The 22,784-nt window shown below is 43.7% G+C and overlaps 1 protein-coding gene across 1 annotated transcript in view; it reads right to left on the bottom strand.

Moving 5' to 3' along the window:
- LIPA (lipase A, lysosomal acid type) overlaps positions 1 to 10,983 on the bottom strand; it is a 74,614-nt gene extending 63,631 nt beyond the window's left edge. Inside the window, exons 1-3 of the mRNA XM_040624746.1 lie at positions 10,828 to 10,983; positions 7,573 to 7,675; positions 5,910 to 6,027 (exon numbers count right to left, since the gene is read on the bottom strand). Of these exons, the coding sequence (XP_040480680.1) occupies positions 5,910 to 6,027; positions 7,573 to 7,674 (220 nt within the window). The 5' untranslated portion in view covers position 7,675; positions 10,828 to 10,983. The remainder of the gene's footprint in view (positions 1 to 5,909; positions 6,028 to 7,572; positions 7,676 to 10,827) is intronic.
- Positions 10,984 to 22,784: the final 11,801 nt, after the last annotated feature.

Below are 22,784 nucleotides of genomic sequence, written 5' to 3' on the forward strand. Positions count from 1 at the left end.
ATGGCCTACCACCATAAACACTCACAGGGTTGCAGATTGGATAAAAAAGACATGACCCATCCATCTGCTGTCTACAAGACTCCACTTTGAACCTAAAGATACAGTCAGACTGAAAGTAAGGGATGGAATACCGTTCATTTTCATGCCAATGGACCTCAAAAGAAAGCTGGGGTAGCAATTCTCATACCAGACAGATTAGAGGTATCCCTAACTAGAGGATAAGACGACACTTCATATATTCTTAAGTGGATTTGATCCAACAAGTGGATAGATGCAATTGTAAATCCACGCCCCCAACAGGGAGGCAAAAGATACACAGTTCTCAACCTGTGACAGAATAAAGAGGATATAGATAAAAATGGTTAATAGTAGGAGACTCAACTATCTCCACTATCAGCAATAGACAGATCACCTAAGCAGAAAAATCAACCAAGAAACAAGAGCTTTGAATGTATACTAGACCAGATGGACCCATAGATATATATAGAACATCTACACCCCAGAACAACAGAATACTCATTCTATTACAATGCACATGGAAAGTTCTCCAGAATAGATCATGTTCTGGGTCACAAAACAGGTCTCAACTGATACCAAAAAAGACTGAGATTATTCCCTGCATAATCTCAGACCACACACTGTTTGAAATTGGAACTCAACCACAAGGAAAATTTGGAAGAAACTCAAACACTTGGAGACAAGAACCATCCTGCTCAGAATGATTGGGTAAAACTCAGGGAATTAAAAAGGATCTTTAAGCAATATTTGGAGTACTGAGAATAAAAACACAATGATCGAAACCTATTGCGATACTGCAAAAGGCAGTCCTAAGGGAAAAGTACATAGCCATCCAAGCCTCACTCAAAAGAATAGAAAAATCTAAAATGCAGTTTTATATTCTCACCTCAAGAAGCTGAACAGAGAGAAGAACAGGCCTAATCCACGCCGAGAGGCAGGTGATCAAGATTGAGAGCAGAGATCACAAACTAGAAACCAAGAGCACAAGAGCAGATCAACAGAACTAGAAGCTGGTTCTTTGAAAGAATAAAAGATCAATAAGTCCACTGGCAGACATTCAAAAGAATAAAGGACCCAAATTAATAAGATTATGAATGAAAGGGGAGAGATCACGACCAACACCATAATGAAATAGGAAGGATCATTAGACACTTTTATCAACAGCTTCTATGCCAATAATAAAAAACCTGGAAGAAATGGATGCCTTCCTGGAAACCTATAAACTACCAAGACTGAAACAGGAAAGAAATTGATTTTTAAACAGACTGGATTAATTATGAAGAGATTGAAGCAGTGAACAGAAAACCTCCCGAAGAACAAGACTCCAGGGCCTGTTGGATTCCCCCGGGAATTCTACCAAACATTCAAGAAAAATAATACTCTATCTTCTCCTGAAGCTGTTTCAAAGAATAGAAACAAAGGAAACTACTCAAACTCATTCTATGAGGCCAGTATTACCTTGATCCCCAAACCAGGCAAAGACCCCATCAAAAAGGAGAATGTATAGACCAGATATTGCTGATGAATATGGTAGCCAAATTCTCAACAAGATCCTAGCTAATAGGATCCAACAGTACATTAAAAGGTTATCCATCATGACCAAGTGGGGGATTCATCCCTGGGATGCAAGGGTGGTTCAACATTTGCAAATCTATCAGTATGACAAGATCGTATCCAACAAGAAAAGAGTCAAAAACGATAGGATCCTCTCAGTTGATGCAGAAAAAGCATTTGACAAAAAAAAAAAAAAAAAAAAAGAAAAAAGCATTTGACAAAATATACCATCTTTTCCTGATTAAAAACCCTTCAGAGTGTAGGGACTAGAGGGTACATTCATCAATCTCATAAAACTCATCTAGAAAGCCTGACGACGAATGTATTCTCAATGGGGAAAAAGCTGGAAGCCTTTCCCTTAAGATCAAGAACACGACAAAGGATGCCCGCTCGCCATTATTATTCAACATAGTACGAAGTCCTTGCAACAGCAATAGACAACAAAAAGGGATAAAAGGCATCCAAACGGCAAAGAAGTCAAACTGTCTCTCCTTGCAGATGACGCATACTCCTATATGGAAAAACCAAAGAATCCACTCCCAAACTACTAGAAGTTATAGAGCAATTCAGTACATGTGGTGGATACAAAATCTAATGCTCGAAATCAGTTGCATTTCTATACATGAACAATGAGACTGAAAAGGAGAAATTAGGGAATCCATCCCATTTACAATAAATAGCACCAAAATCATACATTACCTTGGAATTACTTAACCAGAAGAGTTAAAGGATCTATGACTAGAAACCTGACAAATCACTCTTGAAAGACATTGAAGAAGACACAAAAAGATGGAAAAATATTCCATGCTCCCGGATCGGAAGAATTAACATAGTTAAAATGTCCATGCTACCCAGAGCAATCTACACTTTCAATGCCATCCCGATCAAAATATCCAATGACATTTTTCAAAGAACTGGAACAAATAGTCCTTTAAATTTATGTGTGGAACCAGAAAAGGCCCAAATACGCCAAAGGAAATGTTGAAAAGGAAAAAAACAAAGCTGGGGCTTGCACAATGCCGGATTTCAAGCTGTCTAGCAAGCTATGATCACAAAGACAGCATGGTACTGGCACAAAAACAGCACACATAGACCAATGAACAGAATAGAGAACCAGAGATGGACCCCTCGGCTCTTTGGGCACCTAATCTTATGATAAAGAGGAAAAACATCCGTGGAAAAAGACAGTCTCTTCAATAAATGGTGCTGGGAAAATCGGACAGCTACATGCAAAAGAATGAAACTTGACTCACTTCTTCAGCACCATACACAGAGATAAACTCCAAATGGATCAAAGACCTCGATGTGAGACAGGAATTCATCAAAATCTAGAGAGAACATAGGCAGCAACCTACGACATCGGGCCACAGCAACTTTTTTCATGACACATCTCCCAAAGGCAAAGAGAAACAAAGAAAATGAACTTTTTGGGATTTCATCAAGATAAAAGCTTCTGCACACCAGAGGCAACTGTCAAAAACTAAGAGGCAGCCACGGAATGAGAGAAGATATTTGCAAATGATACTACAGATAAAAGACTGGTAATCCAAGATCTACAAAGAACTTTCCAAACTCAATACATGAAAGAAACAAATAACAAATCATAAAATGGGCAGAAGGTAGGGAAACAGACACTTTTCAATGATGAGCCGACAAATGGCTAACAGACACATGGAAAAAATATTCAAAATCATTATCGATCAGGGAAATCAATCAAACCACACTGAGATACCAACTTACGCCAGTTAGAAAGGCAAAAATTGACACAGCAAGAAAGCAACAATTGCTTGGAGAGGATGTGAAAATGTAGGATCCCTCTTACATTGTTGGGGTGAAATTGTGTTACAGCCACTCTGGAAAAGATGGAGGTCCAAAAAGTGGTAAAAGTGAGCTACCAGACAATTGCACTACCTGGGTTTACCCCAAAAGATACAGACGTGAGAAAGAGAAGGGCCATATGCACCAATGTCACAGAAGCATTGTCCACAATACTAAATTGTGGAAGGAGCCAAAAAAGATGCCCTTCAAACAGATGACTGGATTAAGAAGCGGTGGTCCATATATACAATGGAATATTACTCAGCTATCAAAAGAACGATTTCTCATCATTTGCTGCAACATGGATGGTCAATGAGGTAATGCTAAGTGAAATAATCAAGCAGAGAAAGATAATTATCATATGGTTTCACTCATTTATGGAACATAAGAACTAGGAAGATTGGTAGGAGAAGAAAGGGAAGAAGGAAGGGGGGGGTAACCAGAAGGGGGAATGAACCATGACAGACTATGGACTCTGGGAAACAAACTGAGGGCTTCAGAGGGGAGGGGGGTGGGGGAATGGGATAGGCTGGTGATGGGTATTAAGGAGGGCACGTATTGCATGGTACACTGGGTGTTATATGCAAGAAATGAATCATGGAACTTTACATCAAAAACTAGGGATGTACTGTATGGTGACTAACATTAAAATATAATAAAACAGGGGCGCCTGGGTGGCACAGCGGTTAAGCGTCTGCCTTCGGCTCAGGGCGTGATCCCGGCGTTCTGGGATCGAGCCCCACATCAGGCTCCTCTGCTGGGAGCCTGCTTCTTCCTCTCCCACTCCCCCTGCTTGTGTTCCCTCTCTCGCTGGCTGTCTCTCTCTCTCTGTCAAATAAATAAATAAAATCTTTAAAAATATATATATATATATAATAAAACAACAACAACAAAGGGTTTACAATAAACAAAAAGCAAGGAAAGTAAGCTCAGATGTCCACACTGGAATAAAGTATATACATTTTGAGTGTTTTGAGCAGGAAAAAAAAAATAGAAGCCCTCACTACAGCTCACTATTTTTGCAACACACTTAGAAGGAAGCTTAATAACATATATGTATAAATCATAAACATCTCAAGAATGAGAAGTGAAACTTCAAAAAGAGCACTGGCTGTCTCAGCCACTCTAGCATTATGAAATGCCTTCTTACAGTTAGAATTTATGGGAGAAAAAAACAGACAAACCAGATTATAGTAAGAAACTAAAAAGGAATAATGCTACAAAGCTCACATTAACATGGGTTTATAGTTTGCTTTGAATAATAATTTGGGAAGGAATTGAGGCAAAAGGCCCTTCTGCTCACATAAAGTGTTAACTGAAGAACAGTTAGTCATCAAATCTCCTTAATCTCAATCTTAATTTTCCAAGGAAAGTCACTAGAAAGAGCAAATGTTAAAGAATAAGGTAAGTGTGGAGAGATGATGGAATGGGGATCAGATCCTTATTCTGATATATGTTTAACAATTTCAAGTAGTCTGTCTAGAAATTCATTAATCTGAACTGGAAACCACAGTTTGCTATGGGAAGATACATATATATCTCCAAAGCTGTAAGAATTTTCATACATTGCTAGCGAGAGTAATTACTAGAACAAGACCACATATAAAGCAATTTAAGAATGTCTATCAAAATCACAAATGTATACAGCATCCTTGGACTCAAAAATTCTATTTCCGGAAATGTATCTTATAAACAAACTTGCACACGTACAACGTTATTTTCAGCACCAAGCTTTGTCTTCTACCGGAAGACTAGAAACAGCCCCAATGCCCATCACTAGGACATCTGTTAAATAAATCATGATACAGGTATGCAGTAGAATGCCAAGTGTCTGCAGAATTGAATGGTAAAGTCTTCCATGTATTGTATGGAAAAGTCTCCAAAATATTAAGTAAAAATTCAAGGAACAAAAGAATGTGCATTATATTACATCTTTTGTATTAAAATGGAAGCAGAGAAAAAGAATAATATAATAATATTAATAATATTTGTTTATTATATTATTATATTTGTTTCTAAAGAGATTTTTTAGAGCTAAGAAATTCAAGAGATGCTCGAAGGATCCACACAGACCTGGGGAGGTGAACAGTGAGACAGGAGGGAGGAATTTCACAGTATGGCTTTTTATTTCCTTTAAGTTTTGAACCTCATGAATACATTGCCTACTCAATCAATTAATTTTCAAACAGCAAAAGCTAGCTCCTTAATGCTCAAAACATTTCATGAATAAGATGCTTCCTTATAACAAGGAGAGATTTCAGCATATCCTTAAACAAAACTGACCTTTGAATCTCTAAGCAAAATATGAAATCAGATGACTTGTCCTTAGTTCTTTCAAAATAGTATTTTTATATGCCTTGTATAAGTGTAACACTTCTAGTACCTTGGCCCAAAAAATAACCCCATTTCAATGTTTTCAAGTTAAATCTCAACTTGGTTACTGACATGAAAACCAGACAATTCCAGCCATGCAGGTACTTCTCAGAGAGTTCCTTTCTCACCACAGGAAACACCCATACCTTTGGCAGAATGGTTCTTTCTCCCGTGAGGGATTCGGTGAAGGCAAAGAATATATCCATCTTCTGTCTCGATGAAGTGTTCCTCACTAGGGAATCCCCAGTGAGCGATAATTTCACTCTACAGAGAAAAAGAATATTGGAAATTCTATGGACAGACTCTGACAAGATCTCCCACATTAGCAGGCAAAGGAGAAGACAAAATGTCAGCAGACACTCTCCAGGCTTTAAGAAAACAGTTGTTATTGAAATTTAAGTGTGCTCAATCGAACAGTACCTCCCATGCAAGAATAAATCCTCCACATCTTTTATCCATGTGTTCCAGTGACAGGTGTCTGATTAACCTTGGTTTCAATATTCTAGCAATTTCTACACTGCATGTGTCTAATTTCACCACTGCTTTGCGCCTCTCTGTTTCCATCCTGGCTCCACAAATAGACACACTTCTTTCTTTCTTTCTCTTCTAAATATGTCAGCTAATATTGTGAGCTACCCCTACCCTTATTTTAAGAGGTCCTGTTCTGGGAAACAGAGCATAGCATTAATCCATTTTCATCAATGAACCAATACACTTATGCTAACAAAGGACACTAATAGAATACACAATAGCACAGTGGAGTTGAAGAACAAGAAGAGATGAAAAATAGGAAATTATCATCAAATTCACTTCTCCAACCCATGGAGCAAGTGTTAATCACGAGCTCAGTGGGACATGGAGAACTCAATTATCTAGATTTAATGTAAGTGCTCACCATCCTCTCTACCACGAGTATTTTGAAGAATTCAATTTTATCATCTTTATAGGAAAAAAAATTTCAAAGGAGGGTGAGGAATAAAAGAAAAAATTGGGGACGAGAAGTAAAACTTGACCTTAAGACCCTGATATCAGGTGATATTCTCTTGACTCACGATGGATTTATCTGCCACTAAGAGCGCCTTGATTCTTCAGTGGGGTCACTGCATCATCTGTTTCAAAGTAGCTACTTGGGGGGCGCCCGGGTGGCTCAGTCAAGCGTTCAACTCTTGATTTCAGCTCAGGTCACGATCTCAGGGTGGGGCGATCAAGCCTGGCATCGGGCTCCTCACTGGGTGTGGAACCTGCTTAAGATTCTTCCTCTCCCTCTCCCTGTGCTCCTCCCCACCAAGCCCACTCTCTCACTCTCTCCCTAAAAAAAATAATAATAAAAAATAGTTACCTTCTTTAGTCATTTGTATTTTCCCTATATTTTATGTCTTAATAACTTAATAACATTGAAATGTGTCAATTACTCCACAAATAATATTTGCTTATTTGTTCCAACAAAAATTTTTTTCAGATATTTTGGTTTTTGTATTGAACTGTGTTCCCTGGACCTTGCTAATCACACTCCCTGTTCAATGTATAAGAGCAGCAGTCAGTAGTAACATTCTTGCAAAGTTTTGATACATTTTTATCATTCTTTCAACAAATTCAGTGAGACTTAAAAATGAAATGAATTTATAAAAATTTCATTTATCCCATTAAGAAGTGTTAACAGTTAAATGCCGTTGGTAAAATACACCTTACCTGGTGGGAAAGTCAGCAAACTGAATCTAAGATTCAGAGACCATGAAAAACACAATGATATATAAAGAGATTGGTTTGTGGCTTCATGCAGCCCACATAACTGAACTTTGAGAAACTTACCACATTCATATTTGTTTCAGGATCCAGCTTGCCTTCGGACGCCTCGCAATGCAGGGTCCCAAGGACCAAACAGACCACCAATCCCAGGAACTGCATTTTCATTCTGTATGAAACAGTCTATTGTTATTTGTCTGAATCTCACTACACAGATTATGTTGGTAGATTAATACTCCCATAAAAAGTTCTGAACCAGGTTTAGGGCAAGTAAACATCAGGTTAAGGGCAAATAGGAAACAAAGGACCCCAGCCATATCTGGAAACACAAAAAAAGGCGGGGATTATTTTTTTACTAGGAAACTCCCCCACCTGCCACCCCCAGTTAACATGTGACGTTTGGAGCCCAGCACACCCACTCACCGTCTCACCATGAGGTTAAACAAATTGTTATGGAGAAAAAACAGAGGAGGGGACTTACAGGACAATAGGCTGGGAAAAAAAGGAGGATCCACAAAATTCCAGATCCTGTGAGCCTTCCACCTTTTCCCTTCTAATCGTGATTTAAACATTTTTCAGTTTTCATTTTTAAGTTCAGTATTACTTCTTGCCTCCCACTGTCAATTTCTGTTCTTGTCCAAAATTACCCATCAGGATTCAAATTTGTCACCCAAATATTATGCTAAGTGAAATAAGCCAGACTGAGAAAGACAAATAACATAGGATTCCACATGCATGTGCAATCTAAAAAATGAATAAACAAACAAAAAGCAGAAACAAACCTATAAATACAGAGAACTGACAGTTGCCAGAGGGAAGTGGGTGGGGATGGGCAAAATGGGTGAAGGGCAGTGGGAGGCACTGGCTTCCAGTTACGGAATGAGTAAGTCACAGGGATGAAAGGCAGAGCACAGTCAATGGTGTTGGAACAGACCTACATGGTGACAGACGGTAGCTACACTTGTGGGGAATGCAGCATAACACAGGAAGATGATGAACCACTACGGTGTATGCTTGAAATTACTGTAACATTGTGTCAACTATACTTCAGTTAAAAAATAATAATGCATTTTAAAAGAGAAATAAAACGAATATGTCATTCAAGGAAAAGAGTGAAATGAAAAGGGAGCCTGAAAGAGAAACAGGATAGAAGACCACCCTTTTCCCCTTCTGAGGCCCCCCAACCACCAAAAAAAGAGGATCTAGTTTCTGCCCGTGATGGTGCAAAATCACAACACAGCAAAGACCTTGGGGCTGAATGTTAAAGGCAAAGCAAAGTGAGTCTCCCAAGAAATCTGGATGGTTAGAGGCAAAACTAGAAGTAGCCCAGGCACCCTGAATTTTTAAAAAATATAATCACTTAAAAAAAAGATGCATGCATGTATATCCATACGAAGACTTGTATAAAAATGTTTATAACGGCTTTGGGTATAATAATCAAAAACGAAAAACATGAACACCCCAAATGGGTGAATGGATGGAGATATATAACTATGCACACACACACACATATATATACACACAAACATATATATATATAAAATGTACATGATATATACATACTACTCGGCAATAAAAAGGAATGAACAAACAATAACATGGATGAATCTCAAAATAATTACGGTGAATGAAAGCCAGACCAAAAACAATAAAAAGAATAAATACATTTGATTCCATTTATATAATACTCTGGAAAATGCAATCTAATCTTTATTGACAGAAAGCAGATCTCGGGCTGCCTAAGAAAAAGGGCAAGAGGAGAGGATTACAAGGGGGTATGCACAAGGAATCTTTTGAGGGTGATGGACAGGTTCACTAATTTAGTGAATTTACCAATGGTTTCATGGGAGTATACATATGTCAAAATTGATAAAAGTGTTCATTTAAAATGTCTTGTTACTGTATGGCAATACAATAGGCCTGTTTTCAAGACTTGTGCTAAACTGTATATTCCACAACTCCTAAGAGATTGCTTCTCTGGAGATGACTACAGTGAGTTCTGCCAATGCAAGTCCTGTTGGTGCTGCAGTTACTTCTCCAAGCAATGATGAACCCTGAACATCTAGACAGAAAGGAAGGCAACCTTGAGCCTGCACTGGCAAAGCAAGCTCACTCGGTGTTTACTCACAACTTTTTATTTCTTTATGGTGGTTGGGAAGGGCTGTATACTCCTAGGCCACCTTTTATCATAATCCAGCCTCCCCAAAGTCCATTTTTACTAGGGAACAGGGAGTAGATTGAAAAGGAAAAAGGGAGGTTGTGCCCACAACTTAAAACAAAAAATCCTCTGGCAGCAGAGGTTTTCCACTCGGTTCGATCCCACAGAACGTGGACCAGCTGTCCACGGAGCAGCTCCAAGGGGGTCACAGCTGAAGACCCTCAGCTGCTGCACATACCACCTGCTCATGTTTCCTTCCAACCCGACATTAAGCAAGTATTTCAACCATCTAGTCAAGTGATTCTCGGAAGGATGATGACTGAGAAGTTTACACGGAGTAAAAGCCCCCTTCCAGGCTGGATTCTGAGTTTTTCTGGGCTCTCTTAGCAACTTCTTTTTTCAGTTCTCTCTACGTTGTAACACTGCAAGTGCGTGCTCCTCTGCCCTTATTTCGCCCCAGCCCGAGGGCAGGGAGGGCTTCTGACTCAACTTTGAACCCTTAGGATCTATAGAGGAGCCCTGCACCTATGAGACGCACAGTACAGATTTTGAAAAAAGAGGCAGGGGTCGGTCCAAAAGCTCAGTGGCTGAAGAAAAGAAAAGCCCCGAAGCAGCCTCCCATTTTGCTTCCCACTAATGACAATGTGAACACCACCACCAATAACTTCGGCTTCCATTAAACTCTAGCTACGCTCCAGACACCGCCCGCACTGCTTCGGACCAATGTTAACTCCTCCTCCAGCATGTCGGTGCGGTACCGTTAAATCCTCGTTTCGGGGAGCTGAGCTGCACCTAGATCAAGTACGGAAGCAAAGTGCCAACTGGTTAAGGGGGAGCTTAACCAGGGGAAGGGGGTGGCTGGGAATCAGGAATCCGGTTGTCACCGCAATCTGAGGTCTCTGGGCGGCTGCGCTGATCGACCGGGAAATCGGAGGGCTCCCACGGAAGGCCGGGCGACTTCGGAAACCTGGACCACGCGGCGCTCAGAAGAGGCGCCCGCAGCTGCTCCGGGCGGGATGCGCCACGAGCCAAGCGCAGGGGGTCCCGCCGGCCTGCAGAGGCTCGGGCGTGGGGGTGGGGATGGGAATGGGAGGGCGGCGCACGCGGAGGCCGGAGATGCCGTACCCGCACCTGCACAGGCGGCTCAGCCTCGCGGCACTCACCTGCACCGGTCCTCCCGGGCCGCTGTCCAGAGCCGCAGTGCCCGCTCGTGGAGCTGGGCACCTGGAGAGGCGGGGACGACCGGACGCGAGGGCAGGTACTCCTCCCGGCTCAGGCTCCAATCGGAGCGGCGGGTCGTGGGGAAGTGCCGCCGAGACCCCGCCCCGTCCAGCGCCGCCACGGAGCATGCGCCGTGGGCGGGCCACACGTCCAGCGCCGCCACGGAGCATGCGCTGGGGCCCGGCCCCAGCCTGGGCTGATCCCTAGCTGCACCTGCACGCGGCTGCTGAGGCTTTCTCTGGCAGGGTCCGCACCCTTTGCACCCCGCATAGAGCTGTGGGCTCTGAAAGTGCAAAGAAATTGTATGTTCCGTCTAAAGCGCTTAGCATTTACCCGATGCAAAACAATCTTGCTGTACATTTTATTTTTATTTCTAAAATGTCCAGTGTTAAGAGACTAGGGGTATAGCAGCCAACCCAATGTGAACAGACACTCCGTGAATAAATATATAACATAAGGTAGTAGAAAGTGCTATGAAGAACAATAAACCAGTAAAGGAACAATGAAGGAGGCTGTTGTGTTATGTGTAAGGCAATCAGAAAAGGACTCTGATGAAATGGAACTGAACACAAACAGGAAGTTGATTGAGAACCACATCCATACTGGAGAAAGACCATTCTGGGGTGAGAGAATAGCACGTGCAAGGGCCCTGAGGCAGGAATATTCTGGTGGGTTCTAGGAAGAGCAATGAGGTCGGTGCCACTGGAATAGAATGTGATGGTGGAGAGTACTAACATGTGAAGTCCTAGAGGTACTTGGGTGCCTTGGAGGGGCAATTGTAAAGATTTTGCTTTTTCTTCTGACCAAGATAAGAAGCCGGTGGAAGGTTTTCGATAGAAAGACAACATACTCTGATTTACAGTGTAGAAAGATCACTCTGACTGCTAGGGTCAACTAGGGAAGCAGGGAGACAAGTTGGAAGTCTACTGCAATAGTCCAAGTGAGAGTTAATGATTGCTTGGAATGGGGTTGTGGGAGCAGTGGGGTGGAAAAAATACTGGAATTCAAATGGAGAAAGTACCATGAATTCAAATGGAGAAAGGACCAAGAAGAGCAGCTTGGGAAGGAGATCAAGACTTGGTTTTAGATGTGTTGATTTTGAGACACTTGTTAGAGAACTCTCTCAGCTAAGGCCCTGTCAGCAGACAGAATCCATTCTAGGTATTACAAACAGAGCAAATGGTCACATAGGTGGTGGAATTGGCAGGAAGTCAAACACAGTTTAGGCAAGACCCCCTAGGCAAGAGACCAGCAACGGCAGGACGGGCTGCGATGGTGTTGGGGGTAGACAGGGAAGTCAAAGAGGGTTTGGGTAAGCCCCACAGAGACCAGTAACGGTAGGACGGGCCGCGATGGTGTTGGGGGTAGACAGGGAAGTCAAAGAGGGTTTGGGTAAGCCCCACAGAGACCAGTAACGGTAGGACGGGCCGCGATGGTGTTGGGGGTAGACAGGGAAGTCAAAGAGGGTTTGGGTAAGCCCCACAGAGACCAGTAACGGTAGGACGGGCCGCGATGGTGTTGGGGGTAAACAGGAAAGTCAAAGAGGGTTTAGGCAAGCCCCACAGAGACCAGTAACGGTAGGACGGGCCGCGATGGTGTTGGGGGTAGACAGGGAAGTCAAAGAGGGTTTGGGTAAGCCCCACAGAGACCAGTAACGGTAGGACGGGCTGCAGTGGTGTTGGGGGTAGACAGGGAAGTCAAAGAGGGTTTAGGTAAGCCCCACAGAGACCAGTAACGGTAGGACGGGCTGCGGTGGTGTTGGGGGTAGACAGGGAAGTCAAAGAGGGTTTAGACAAGCCCCACAGAGACCAGCAATGGTAGGATGGGCTGCGGTGGTGTTGGGGGAAGACAGTGTCGCCAGAGACCAGAGGTGGTTGTGTTGAGCAGCAGGCTCTGCCAGGGACAACCCCAAGGCCAAGAGAGGAGGATTAGACGTGCTGTGGCCTTTCCTGCCTCCTGCCCTGCAGTCCCCCACCAGTCCCTCCTCTGGGTCAAATGCAACCTGATGCTGGTTGACAGAGGAGCCTAAGAAATGCAGGCCACGGGACTTAGACCCCTCCTCCCTCCACGACACAGAGCAGAGGATGGGCAGAGAATGGATCAAGGGACAAACTGGCAAAGATCAGCACTGGCACGTACACATCTAGGGTTCAAAGTCAAATCCCAGGCTGGAGATAGAGACGGAGTTTTAAGCCCCGAGACTGGATGAGGTCTCCCAGAGAGGAAGCGTAAGCAACAGAGAACACGAACAGAGACTCAGAAGATATCAAAGTTGAGCAGACAGTGAGGTTGGAGGAGAGCTGAGAGTGTTGTACTTGAGGGAAGAAAAAAAACTTAAGAAAGGGTTAATGCTTGGCCTGGGCACCCGAGTGCAAAGAGCACTGAGCAGTGAGCGTCAGGCTTAGCAGTATTTCTGTGTGTCAGGCATTGTGCTAAGAGAGCCCTTTCCACAGAGTGTCTCCATCAATCCTCAAAACGACCTCCAGTCCCCATTTTACAGGTGGGTAAATGGAGGGTTAGAAAGATCAATATCTTCCCCCAAATCACAAGGTGGGGGGTGAAGTGGTCCAAAATGCAACCCAGACTAATTAAGTCCAGGTTTTTGTCTATGAATAAATAAATAAATGAAAAATCCAACAATGAAGTTCCTTCACCCACGTAAAGGAGGATTTTCCCCCACTTCCTGCTTCGGGCCATTGTAAGCCACAGCGACTAGTAGACGATCCATATTTTTACTATAAAGAGAAAGCTTGATGGAAGACAGGAGGTGCAAGGTGGTGTGTGTGTGTGTGTGTGTGTGTGTGTGTGTGTGTGTGTGTGTTTGGGATGGGCACTTTATAAGCCACACCAGTGAATCGAAGATTGAAACAATTCTAAAAGCAGTTCTGCTTCCAGCCAATATGCAGTAACAATGATTAGATTTACTCTCCCACTGTAAACAACTAGGAAAAAAAGAGAGAGAGAAATCAATGGTTTCAGACATTGGACAATAGACTGTAGCGGAGAGCGGTCTCTGAGAAAAGGAAACTAAATGAAGTGAGCCCTGCAGTTGCCCCAGATAATAGCCTGGGAAGAATTTCTAGGCTGCAGTTCAGGGAGAGGGGAACTTAGGTAAAAATCCAGCAGTTTCAGGGCACCTGGGTGGCTAGGTTGGTTGGGGGTCTGCCTTCGGCTCGGGTCATGATCCCCCGAGCCCCACGTTCAGGCTCCCTACTCGGCTAGGAGTCTGCTTCTCCCTCTCCCTCTGTCCCTTTCCCCTGCTCATGCTCTCTCTCTCTCTCTTTCTTTCTCTCTCAAATGAATACATAACATCTTTTTTGAAAAATCCAGCAGTTTCTCTGAGTGGACTCAGGTGAGAATTAAGAAGACTAAGGCAGTCGAGTTTGCAGGGAGAGGACTGAGGTGGAGAGAGTTGCAGAGAGAGAGGGAGCGAGCTCTGGGGGCCTGCTAAGGGTTCCCCTCAAGTCTGGCACTGAGAACTAACTGGAGTTTGCATGTGAAGAAACTACACTAGACCAGAGGGAAAAACACCTGAAAGGAACAAATGGGAAAATCCCCCAAGTTTACACAGGATTGGGAATAGTTCAGGTGACACTGGGCCAGAATGGAAAAATCTTGTTATATTAAAGGCACTGGGGAGAAGACTCAGAAGAGTATTATTGCCTCGGCATGGAGCCAAATTATCCCTAAGTGAGACTACTTAAAAGTAGGAGTCCTGAAATAGACCCCCAGTTGATTTTCACAAGACTATATCATGGGGAAAGAATAATCTTTTTAACAAATGGTGCTGGGACAATTGGATAGCTTATAGCAAAGCAGTAAACTTTGACCTTATGCAAAAATTAACTCAAAATGGACCATAGACATGCATCGGAAAGCTAAAACTATAGGACTTTTGGGGGGGGCACAGTGGAAATAAGAGAAAATACTGGGTTTGCCTCAAGGATTTCTTAAATAGAACATTAAAATCACAACCCATGGGAAAAGAAAACAATTAACAAAGTGGATTTCTTCAAAATAAAAAGAATTCGGTCCTTCAGAAAGCACTTTATAAGCATAGTGAAATTCCACTTTATATCCACGAGGGTGACTGTAATAAGAAAGACAGATAATGGCACACGTGGGTGAGAATGTTGGGAAATGCAGGGGACCCAAAAGCCCGGGGGACCGTGAGATGGTGCCGCTGCTTTTCAGAACAGTTTGGAGTTCGTCAAAAGGCAAAACATGCAGCTGCCATGTGACCCAGCGACTCCCCTCCTGTGTATACACCCGAGGGAAATGAAAACTCACATTCACATGAAACACCTTGTTCACAAATGTTCATGGGATTATTATTCATAAGAGCCGAAAAGCAGGGGCACCTGGTGGCTCAGTCGTTAAGCGTCTCCCTTCGGCTCAGAGCCTGATCCCGGCGTTCTGGGATCGAGCCCCACATCAGGCTCCTCCGCTGGAAGCCTGCTTCTTCCTCTCCCACTTCCCCTGCTTGTGTTCCCTATCTGGTTGGCTGTCTCTCTGTCAAATAAATAAAATCTTTGAAAAAAAAAAAAGAGCCGAAAAGCAGAGAGAGCTCAATGTCGACAAGCTGACGAATGGATACATGAAATGTGATGCATCCATACAATGGAATAGTACTGCATAATTAAAGGAAAATGCAGTACTGATGCGTGCTGCTAAAACACAGACGAGCCTTGAACGCATGCTAAGTCATAAAAGCCAGCCACAAAAAAAGGAAGGGAAATAATTCCACGTACATGAAATGTCCAGAAGAGGCAAGTCTATACAGGCAGAAAGTAGATCAGTGGTTGCCTGTGGATGGGGGCAGGGTGGGGAGGAGGGGAGGTTGGGACAATGTGAGTAGACGGCTAAAGGTTGTAGATTACTTTTTGCCCTGACAAAGGGGTTGTAAAATTAATTGTGGTGTTCATTGCACAACTCTGTGGATTAAATGAAAGGCATTTAATTGTACACTTCAAATGAGTGAATTGTATGGTATGTGATTTATACCCCAATGAGCTGTTTCTCCAGGCCTCATCAAAGTGATACGATACACACCTTACAATTTAGTAACAATACTACAAACCCAGTCAAAAATGGGGAAAGGGTAGCAGATATGCAGATGGCAAATGAAAACAGGGTCACCATCATTAGTCATCGGGGAAATGCTAACTAAAGCCACCATGAGACACCACTATTGTACCCACCAGAGTGGCTAAAATTAAAAAGTGTTGACGAGGGCGAGAAGTAGCTAGAAATCTTCTGCACTGCTGGTGGGAATGTAAAGTGGTACAACTACTTTAGAAAGCAGTTTGAAACCTTCTTAGAAGTCTCTACATAGGCCTACCATCTGACCCAGCTATTCGACTCCTGAGTATTCACCCAAGAGAAATGAAAAGTATTTGTACACAAGTGACCATAGCAGCTTATTTGTAATAAGCAGAAACTGGAGATGACATACACGCTCACCAACAGTTAAATGGATAAACAAATTTGTATCTGTAGGTGGAATATTACTCAGGAGAAAAAAAACTATGCACACAGCAACATTCATGGCTATCAAAATAATTATGTTGAGAGAAAGAAGACAAAAACAGTATACACTATATGATTTCCTTTGTAGAAAATTCTAGAAAGTGTACATTAATCCACATTGACAAAAAGAATATGACTGCTTGCTTGGGAAGGGAATTTTTTTTTTTTTTGATAAGAGAGAAGGTTGGATCCCCAAGGAGCTTGAGCAAACATGTGAGGGAGTGGATATCTTTATTTTGATCATGGCAATGGTTGTACAGCCATAGATGTATATCAAAACTCATCAAAATGTGCACTTTAAATATGTGAAACTTAATCTTCATCAGTTAGACTTCAATAAAACTCTTAAAAACGCTAATAGCTTCCATTTGCTGAGCTCTTGCTCTGTGCCAGATCCTAAGTAGTTTACATACACTATCTTATTGAATCATGAACCACTCAACAGGGTTATTTTTCCTCTCCCGCAGATGAGGCTGTAAGGGCTAACATCATGAAAACAGTGATCAAACTCAGCTTGATGCCAGAAGCCCAGTTCGTATTCACTATGTGAGAACTGTAACCCTTCCTTGTTTCTCTTCTGAGCGCCAGGCACTCTCCTGGGTGTCATGGGTCCAGAACTAATCAACACTGGCCGCTGCCCTCAGACTGTCATGCAGGAGGCAAGGAGTTGGGGATCTGGAGCCTTAAAGCAGGAAGGCTCAGCTCTCCCGGCCCGTGGGCAGGAGGCTCAGTAGGTGCAGGAAAAGAGAGGCTGAGTCTTCAGCCATTAAAACAAAAGGTTGTCTCATGCTTCATGGCTAATAGGTAGCAGACATTCCCCAAGAAAACTGGCTCTATATGTTTGGATCTCCTACAGGGAGGTCCTGTCCCATTTGGAGCTTAGGGCCTCAGGGTCTCACTGGCCTTTGGCCCTGTTTTTCCCATCTTTCCCCCTGCACACTTTTCCATCCTTAAGGTTCCAGGGAATCCATCTCCATGTGCTCAGTAAATTAGAGTGACCACCCCACCTCCCAAAAGGAAGCAATTTCAATGTCTCTTGTTTTGTTCTGTTTCCTTTAGAAGCTCTGATAAAATGCTTATTGGCATGCATTTGATGCTACCAGGTGAAATGGGTTTGGGGTTAGGGGAAGGAACCGTCACAGAGAATCAACGGCATTTAGGAATCCGGGACACTCCAGGCTTCGACCTGAGAAGGGGGGAAAGGGCTGCCTCTTCCTTTTCCAACTGGGGCTTTCCAGTTAGTTCCATCACCAAAAGCAGATGGTGGCTTACAGGAGCACATTTTAGCACCAGAGGAATTTCTAAAGATCTTTGTGTAAGGGCCCATTAATTCCCAGCATGCAATTGCCTTTGATTCCCATTAGCAATATTTATAGACTCTTACAAAATACCAAGCCCTGGGTGGGGACACTGAAATGAATGAGTCCAAGGCTTCAGTGCCCTCCTACATGCCTGAGCAACTGGACACGAGGCCTAATCCAGAGGTCAGATCCAAACCCCACAGATATGTTTCATCCGCCAACAGAGCTGGGCCCTAAGAATGTTCTAGAAATTTGAGTTAGTGGCTGCCAATTAAAAATCAAAGGAGCTCTCCCCCCTTCTCCTGCCTTTGGTGGAGAAAGAACTCGACCAAATAAAGCGAAACAGGGTCCATCCATGTGGACCAGAGCTGGCCTGAAGTCATTCTTTGCTGTCTGGTTTCCAATTTCACAGTGTGTTAGGGGCAAGTGACGATTGCAAAACCTGCCCCGCCGAGGAATCCGGCCAGACTCCGTTTCCCAGGAGGGCAAGCTTGGGAGAGAAGCAATTTAGCCCAGGATCTGTTCTGGGGTTTCCCATCAGCCCTTGCCGTTGGAAGCTGTCTTCAGGGGGCAGAAGGCCACTGTGCCTGGTCAGCCCCAACACCAGCCATGCCCTGAATCAGCCCACCTGCCAGCTTCAGATCTTTAAGGTGCCTCTTCAGGGACACAGTGTGTCTCTCTGACTGAGCTTCTAAATCAAAAGCCGGATGTTCATGTCCCTCTCACAGGGGGAGCTTTGGACGCAGGACCGTGTGGACACTGGTCAGGGAAGAGTTTCCACTCTGCATATTGTAGAGGAGATATTCTGTAGGCCCATGGGTCCTTGACTCTAGAGAGGTTGTGTAAATTTGCCTTCAGTTAACCCAGAACCTTCTGTTTCATTCTCTCCTGCCTCCCAAAGATTTTGCCCCTTTTGTAAGCATACAAACTCACCTCTGTTAACCATGGCCCAGAAGCATCTTTGTGCTAAAAGCAGAGAAGTCTATAAAGGCAGTCACTCCCTGGGAGACAGATCCCGTCCAGACCTGCTGCCCCTGCCCTGTTCCTGAGGCCTCATTCAGGAGGGCAGCCCCCACATAAGCCTGGCTTGAATCCCATGTCCCAGCCGGGCCAAGTGCCTGTGGAAGGTAAGCTTCATGTCCCCTTCAGGTCTTCAGTTGGTTACCATTGTTTCTCAGCCCCACAGTGACCCACTGTCCCATGCCCTGTTGTAGGTCTTAGCCCTAGAGCAGACATTCCGTGTCCTGACACTTTCCCCTCAAGATGCCATTTGGAGGACAGGGGACCTGCTTCCCACGGTGACCAGGCTATTGGGCTCTGACTACCTTGCTTACAGAGTCATGGTTTCATAAATCTGTTGCATTCATAAACTTGAAACGTAGGATGCCATTAAGGGTCTGTTTATATGTTTGGAATATTTGTATTACTTATAGTTAATTAATACAAGCAGGCTTAAAAACCCATCAGAAATGGGAAAAATAAAAATAAAGATAAAAAATAAAAGGAGCTCGCATAAAAATCTATTACTTTTAAAAAACGTAAAAAAAAATCTTACATCTTCTCCACCCCAGCTATGGGACGTCTTCACCCATCCATACCCTCTCCCTCCAGCCTGCCAGCTCAGGGAGCGTCCAGCCATCTTCTAAGATTTGGTTCAAGCAATACCTTCTCAATGAAGCCTTCCTTCTCCGGCTCCCATGCCCCGCATCTCAGCCGGTATACACGGATTCCAGGTAAGTTAGTCAACAACAAATTGTCAAAGCACCGGTCAAAATCAGTATTTCGAGTAACTGATTTTTTTTCTAATGCTTCACTAATTTGGCCGACAATGTGCAGGTTTTTCTACAATGTACCGTGCATCTTTGAGTAAAGTTTGTTCCCTTTTCAGATATTTCTGGGGCTTTCCCTTGCCTCAATTTCTTCATCGGTAAAATGGGAATTATCAGAGGACACATCTACAAGGGCTCTCAAGAATTTGAAATGAGTTATACATTCCCATGTATTAATATTTTAAAACACACAGGAAGTACTTACACATTGTATGGAAAAATACTAAGCATGCGTTTGTTATCTATTATTACTTGTTTTTTAATTACATAAGTTCTATTCCTGTGATTCCACAAGTAATCCAAGTTAAGTAAAGAAAAAAACAGAAAATGAGTAAGTAAAACAAACAAAAATCTACAATAATCTAAGAGAAAAACTTGGGTAACATTTACTATATATCTCTCCAGACCGATTTCTTGCACACATAATTATTTATTTTTTCCATGATGAAATATTTTTTTTAAAGATTTTATTTATTTATTCGACAGAGATAGAGACAGCCAGTGAGAGAGGGAACACAAGCAGGGGAAGTGGGAGAGGAAGAAGCAGGCTCATAGCGGAAGAGCCTGATGTGGGGCTCGATCCCATAACGCCGGGATCACGCCCTGAGCCAAAGGCAGACGCTTAACCGCTGTGCCACCCAGGCGCCCCCATGATGAAATATTTTATGTATAACATTTTATACTCTGATTTTTTTAGGATTGTGTAAGTGTGTGTGAGTGTGTGTGTGTGTGTGTGTTTGTGTGTAAGTTCTGATTTATTTTGACTAATTAGGTCATCTGATTTTTTTGGACATATCTCTGAGGTTTAAAAAGGATTTATTTCTGGGGTGCCTGGGTGGCTCAGTCGGTGAAGCGTCTGCCTTTGGCTTGGGTCATGATCCCGGGGTCTGGGGATCGAGTCTCACATCGGGATCCCTGCTCAGTAGGCAGCCTGTTTTTCCCTCTCCCTCTGCCTGCGGCTCTGCCTGCTTGTGCTCTCTCTCTGTCAAATAAATAAATAAAATTTGAAATAGGATTTATTTCTAGTGTATTGTCTGAAAGTAAACTTAGCGAAAAACAAGTTTACCATATTGCCTCCGACCAGAGTCAAGCTGCCTTTAATTACACTGTGAAAGAAACATGTAAAATTGCCCCAGGAAATAACATAGAGTTGCTTCCCGAAAAGTCCGTGGGCTGCTGTCCTGCCTGAGGTAAACATAGTGTACAGTGTTTGCAAGAAAAATAATAGTGAACTGATGGATAAAATGTGATGTCTCCACACCAGAGCCAGATATTGGGTAAAAAGGAAGGCAAGGCAACGCTGACTGCCGCTCCCGGGGGGACAAAGCTGGAAAACACGCTGAGTGGAAGGAGCCACGGAAGAATCATACCCATCGTCCAATTCCATTTGTGGAAAGAGAAAGTGGCTTCGTAGCTGGCAGACACCAAGGCAACAGGGAAACGGGCAGTGACTGCTCCTGGGTACAGTGTTTCTTTGGGGGATGACACAAATGCTCTGGAAGTCAACCAAGCCCACCATGGGATTGCTGAACCCCACCCCATTTAGTGACTATACCAGAAACCACCCAACTGTGCCCTTGCAAAGGGTGGATTTTAGGCGTGTGAATTACATCCCAATAAAACTGTTAAAAAAGGTGTGTGAGTCAAAGCAAACTGGTGTGGAAAGAATTTGAGCTGTGGGGTGCTTGGGGGGCACCCACAGTGAAGCATCCGATTCTTGATTTCAGCTCAGGTCATGACCTCAGGGTCCTGGGATGGAGCCCTGCATTGGGCTCCCCGCTGAGCAGGGAGTCAGCTGGAGATTCTCTTTCTCTCTCTCCTCCTCTCCACCTCCCTCCCCTCAAGTGTGCGCTCTCCCTCTCTCTAAAATAAATAAATAAATCTCTTAAAAAAAAAAAAAAAGACCTTGAGCTGTGACCCACATCAGGGTGTAGTCTGGCAGTTTATCACTGCTGCGAGTCCAGGCACTCTTAGAATTGTGGTTTCTGTTTCTGTTTCCTATTCCTTGTTACTGGTTCAGCTACCAGCAGGCCAACTTCTTTTTACTTTATCCACAGAAGGGTACAGTAGAGTCGAGCCCTAAAGGAAATGGGGGAGTAGCCATGTAGATACCGGGGCAGGGGTGGGGGCAGTCCAGGAGGAGACCCAGCAGGTACAGAGGCCTGACTGCCCCTGGCGTCTGCCACCGAGGCGGCCGATAAGGTGGAGGAGGAGGGTAAGGACATGGGGCCATCATGCATGGCCTCGTAAACCCTTGTGAGGACTTAGGCTTTTACTTATCTGCAAATGTTTTCATTGTTTCTTTTCTAATATTGGTGATTACTGAGGGGTTGATGGTCATTCTATTACACACTTACACAGTAGTTTAAAGCAACGAAATTGTGCTTATGTCTTTAACCCATTTGTCTAAGGGGTCCTATCCCTCCCTCACACTAAAATCCACACATTTCTCTTGGAGCTCCATAACATAGCATCACTTAGAGGTGATTCGTGGTTACAAAACAAAAGAAACACATAAAAAGAAAAAAACCGGGGGAGATACTAGAGAAAGAGTGAGCATGACACGTTTAGCCTGTACCATTCATTTCAATACAGAGAAGGAATCTTCTAGAGAAGGGAAGGACTAGGCCAAATCCTGGGACCTTCAGGAGGAGAGTGAAAGGGGTGGGCTGAGACCAAGAAAGACCACAATGGGCTCAGTGCCAGCCATGCTGAGTTCTCCCCCAGGATGCCTGTTACACGGCAAACCCTGGGTGCAGGGAAGACTGCCAGCTCTAAGTTCTAGCCAATTCTAGACTCCAGGCCCATCTGAAAATTATACTCAATAAGATCAGTCCTTGCCAGACTTGCAGAATTTACTTACATGTTTCTGGAGAGCAGAGATCTGCATGCAGTTCAGGAAGCAGGTATCGATGCAACAGCAGATGCAACATTAGCCTTAAAAGCTGTCCTTGCCTTTATATCCCCTGGCTCCTTCCTTATTTGTGTAGGCAGTGTTCTAGAGTCTCTTCTTACCCTCCACCCACTCCTGCAACCCTTCCCCCTCCTGCATGAGTCAGAGCTTAACACTTTCAGAAAATCAAAGCCTGGGGTCTTTCAGGCTTCACAGAGAGCAGGGAGAGAGCTGGCTCTCGAATACAAGAGAATAAGTCTGTTGGGGTTGCAGGAGAACCCCGGGGTTGAGTTCAAGTGCAGCCACCTGCAGTGCGGGGAGAAAAGGCCTCCACTTTTCCTGCCCTT

This window comes from Ursus maritimus, unplaced genomic scaffold (genome assembly GCF_017311325.1).
Source record: "Ursus maritimus isolate PB19 unplaced genomic scaffold, ASM1731132v1 scaffold_7, whole genome shotgun sequence".
NCBI lineage: Eukaryota > Metazoa > Chordata > Mammalia > Carnivora > Ursidae > Ursus > Ursus maritimus.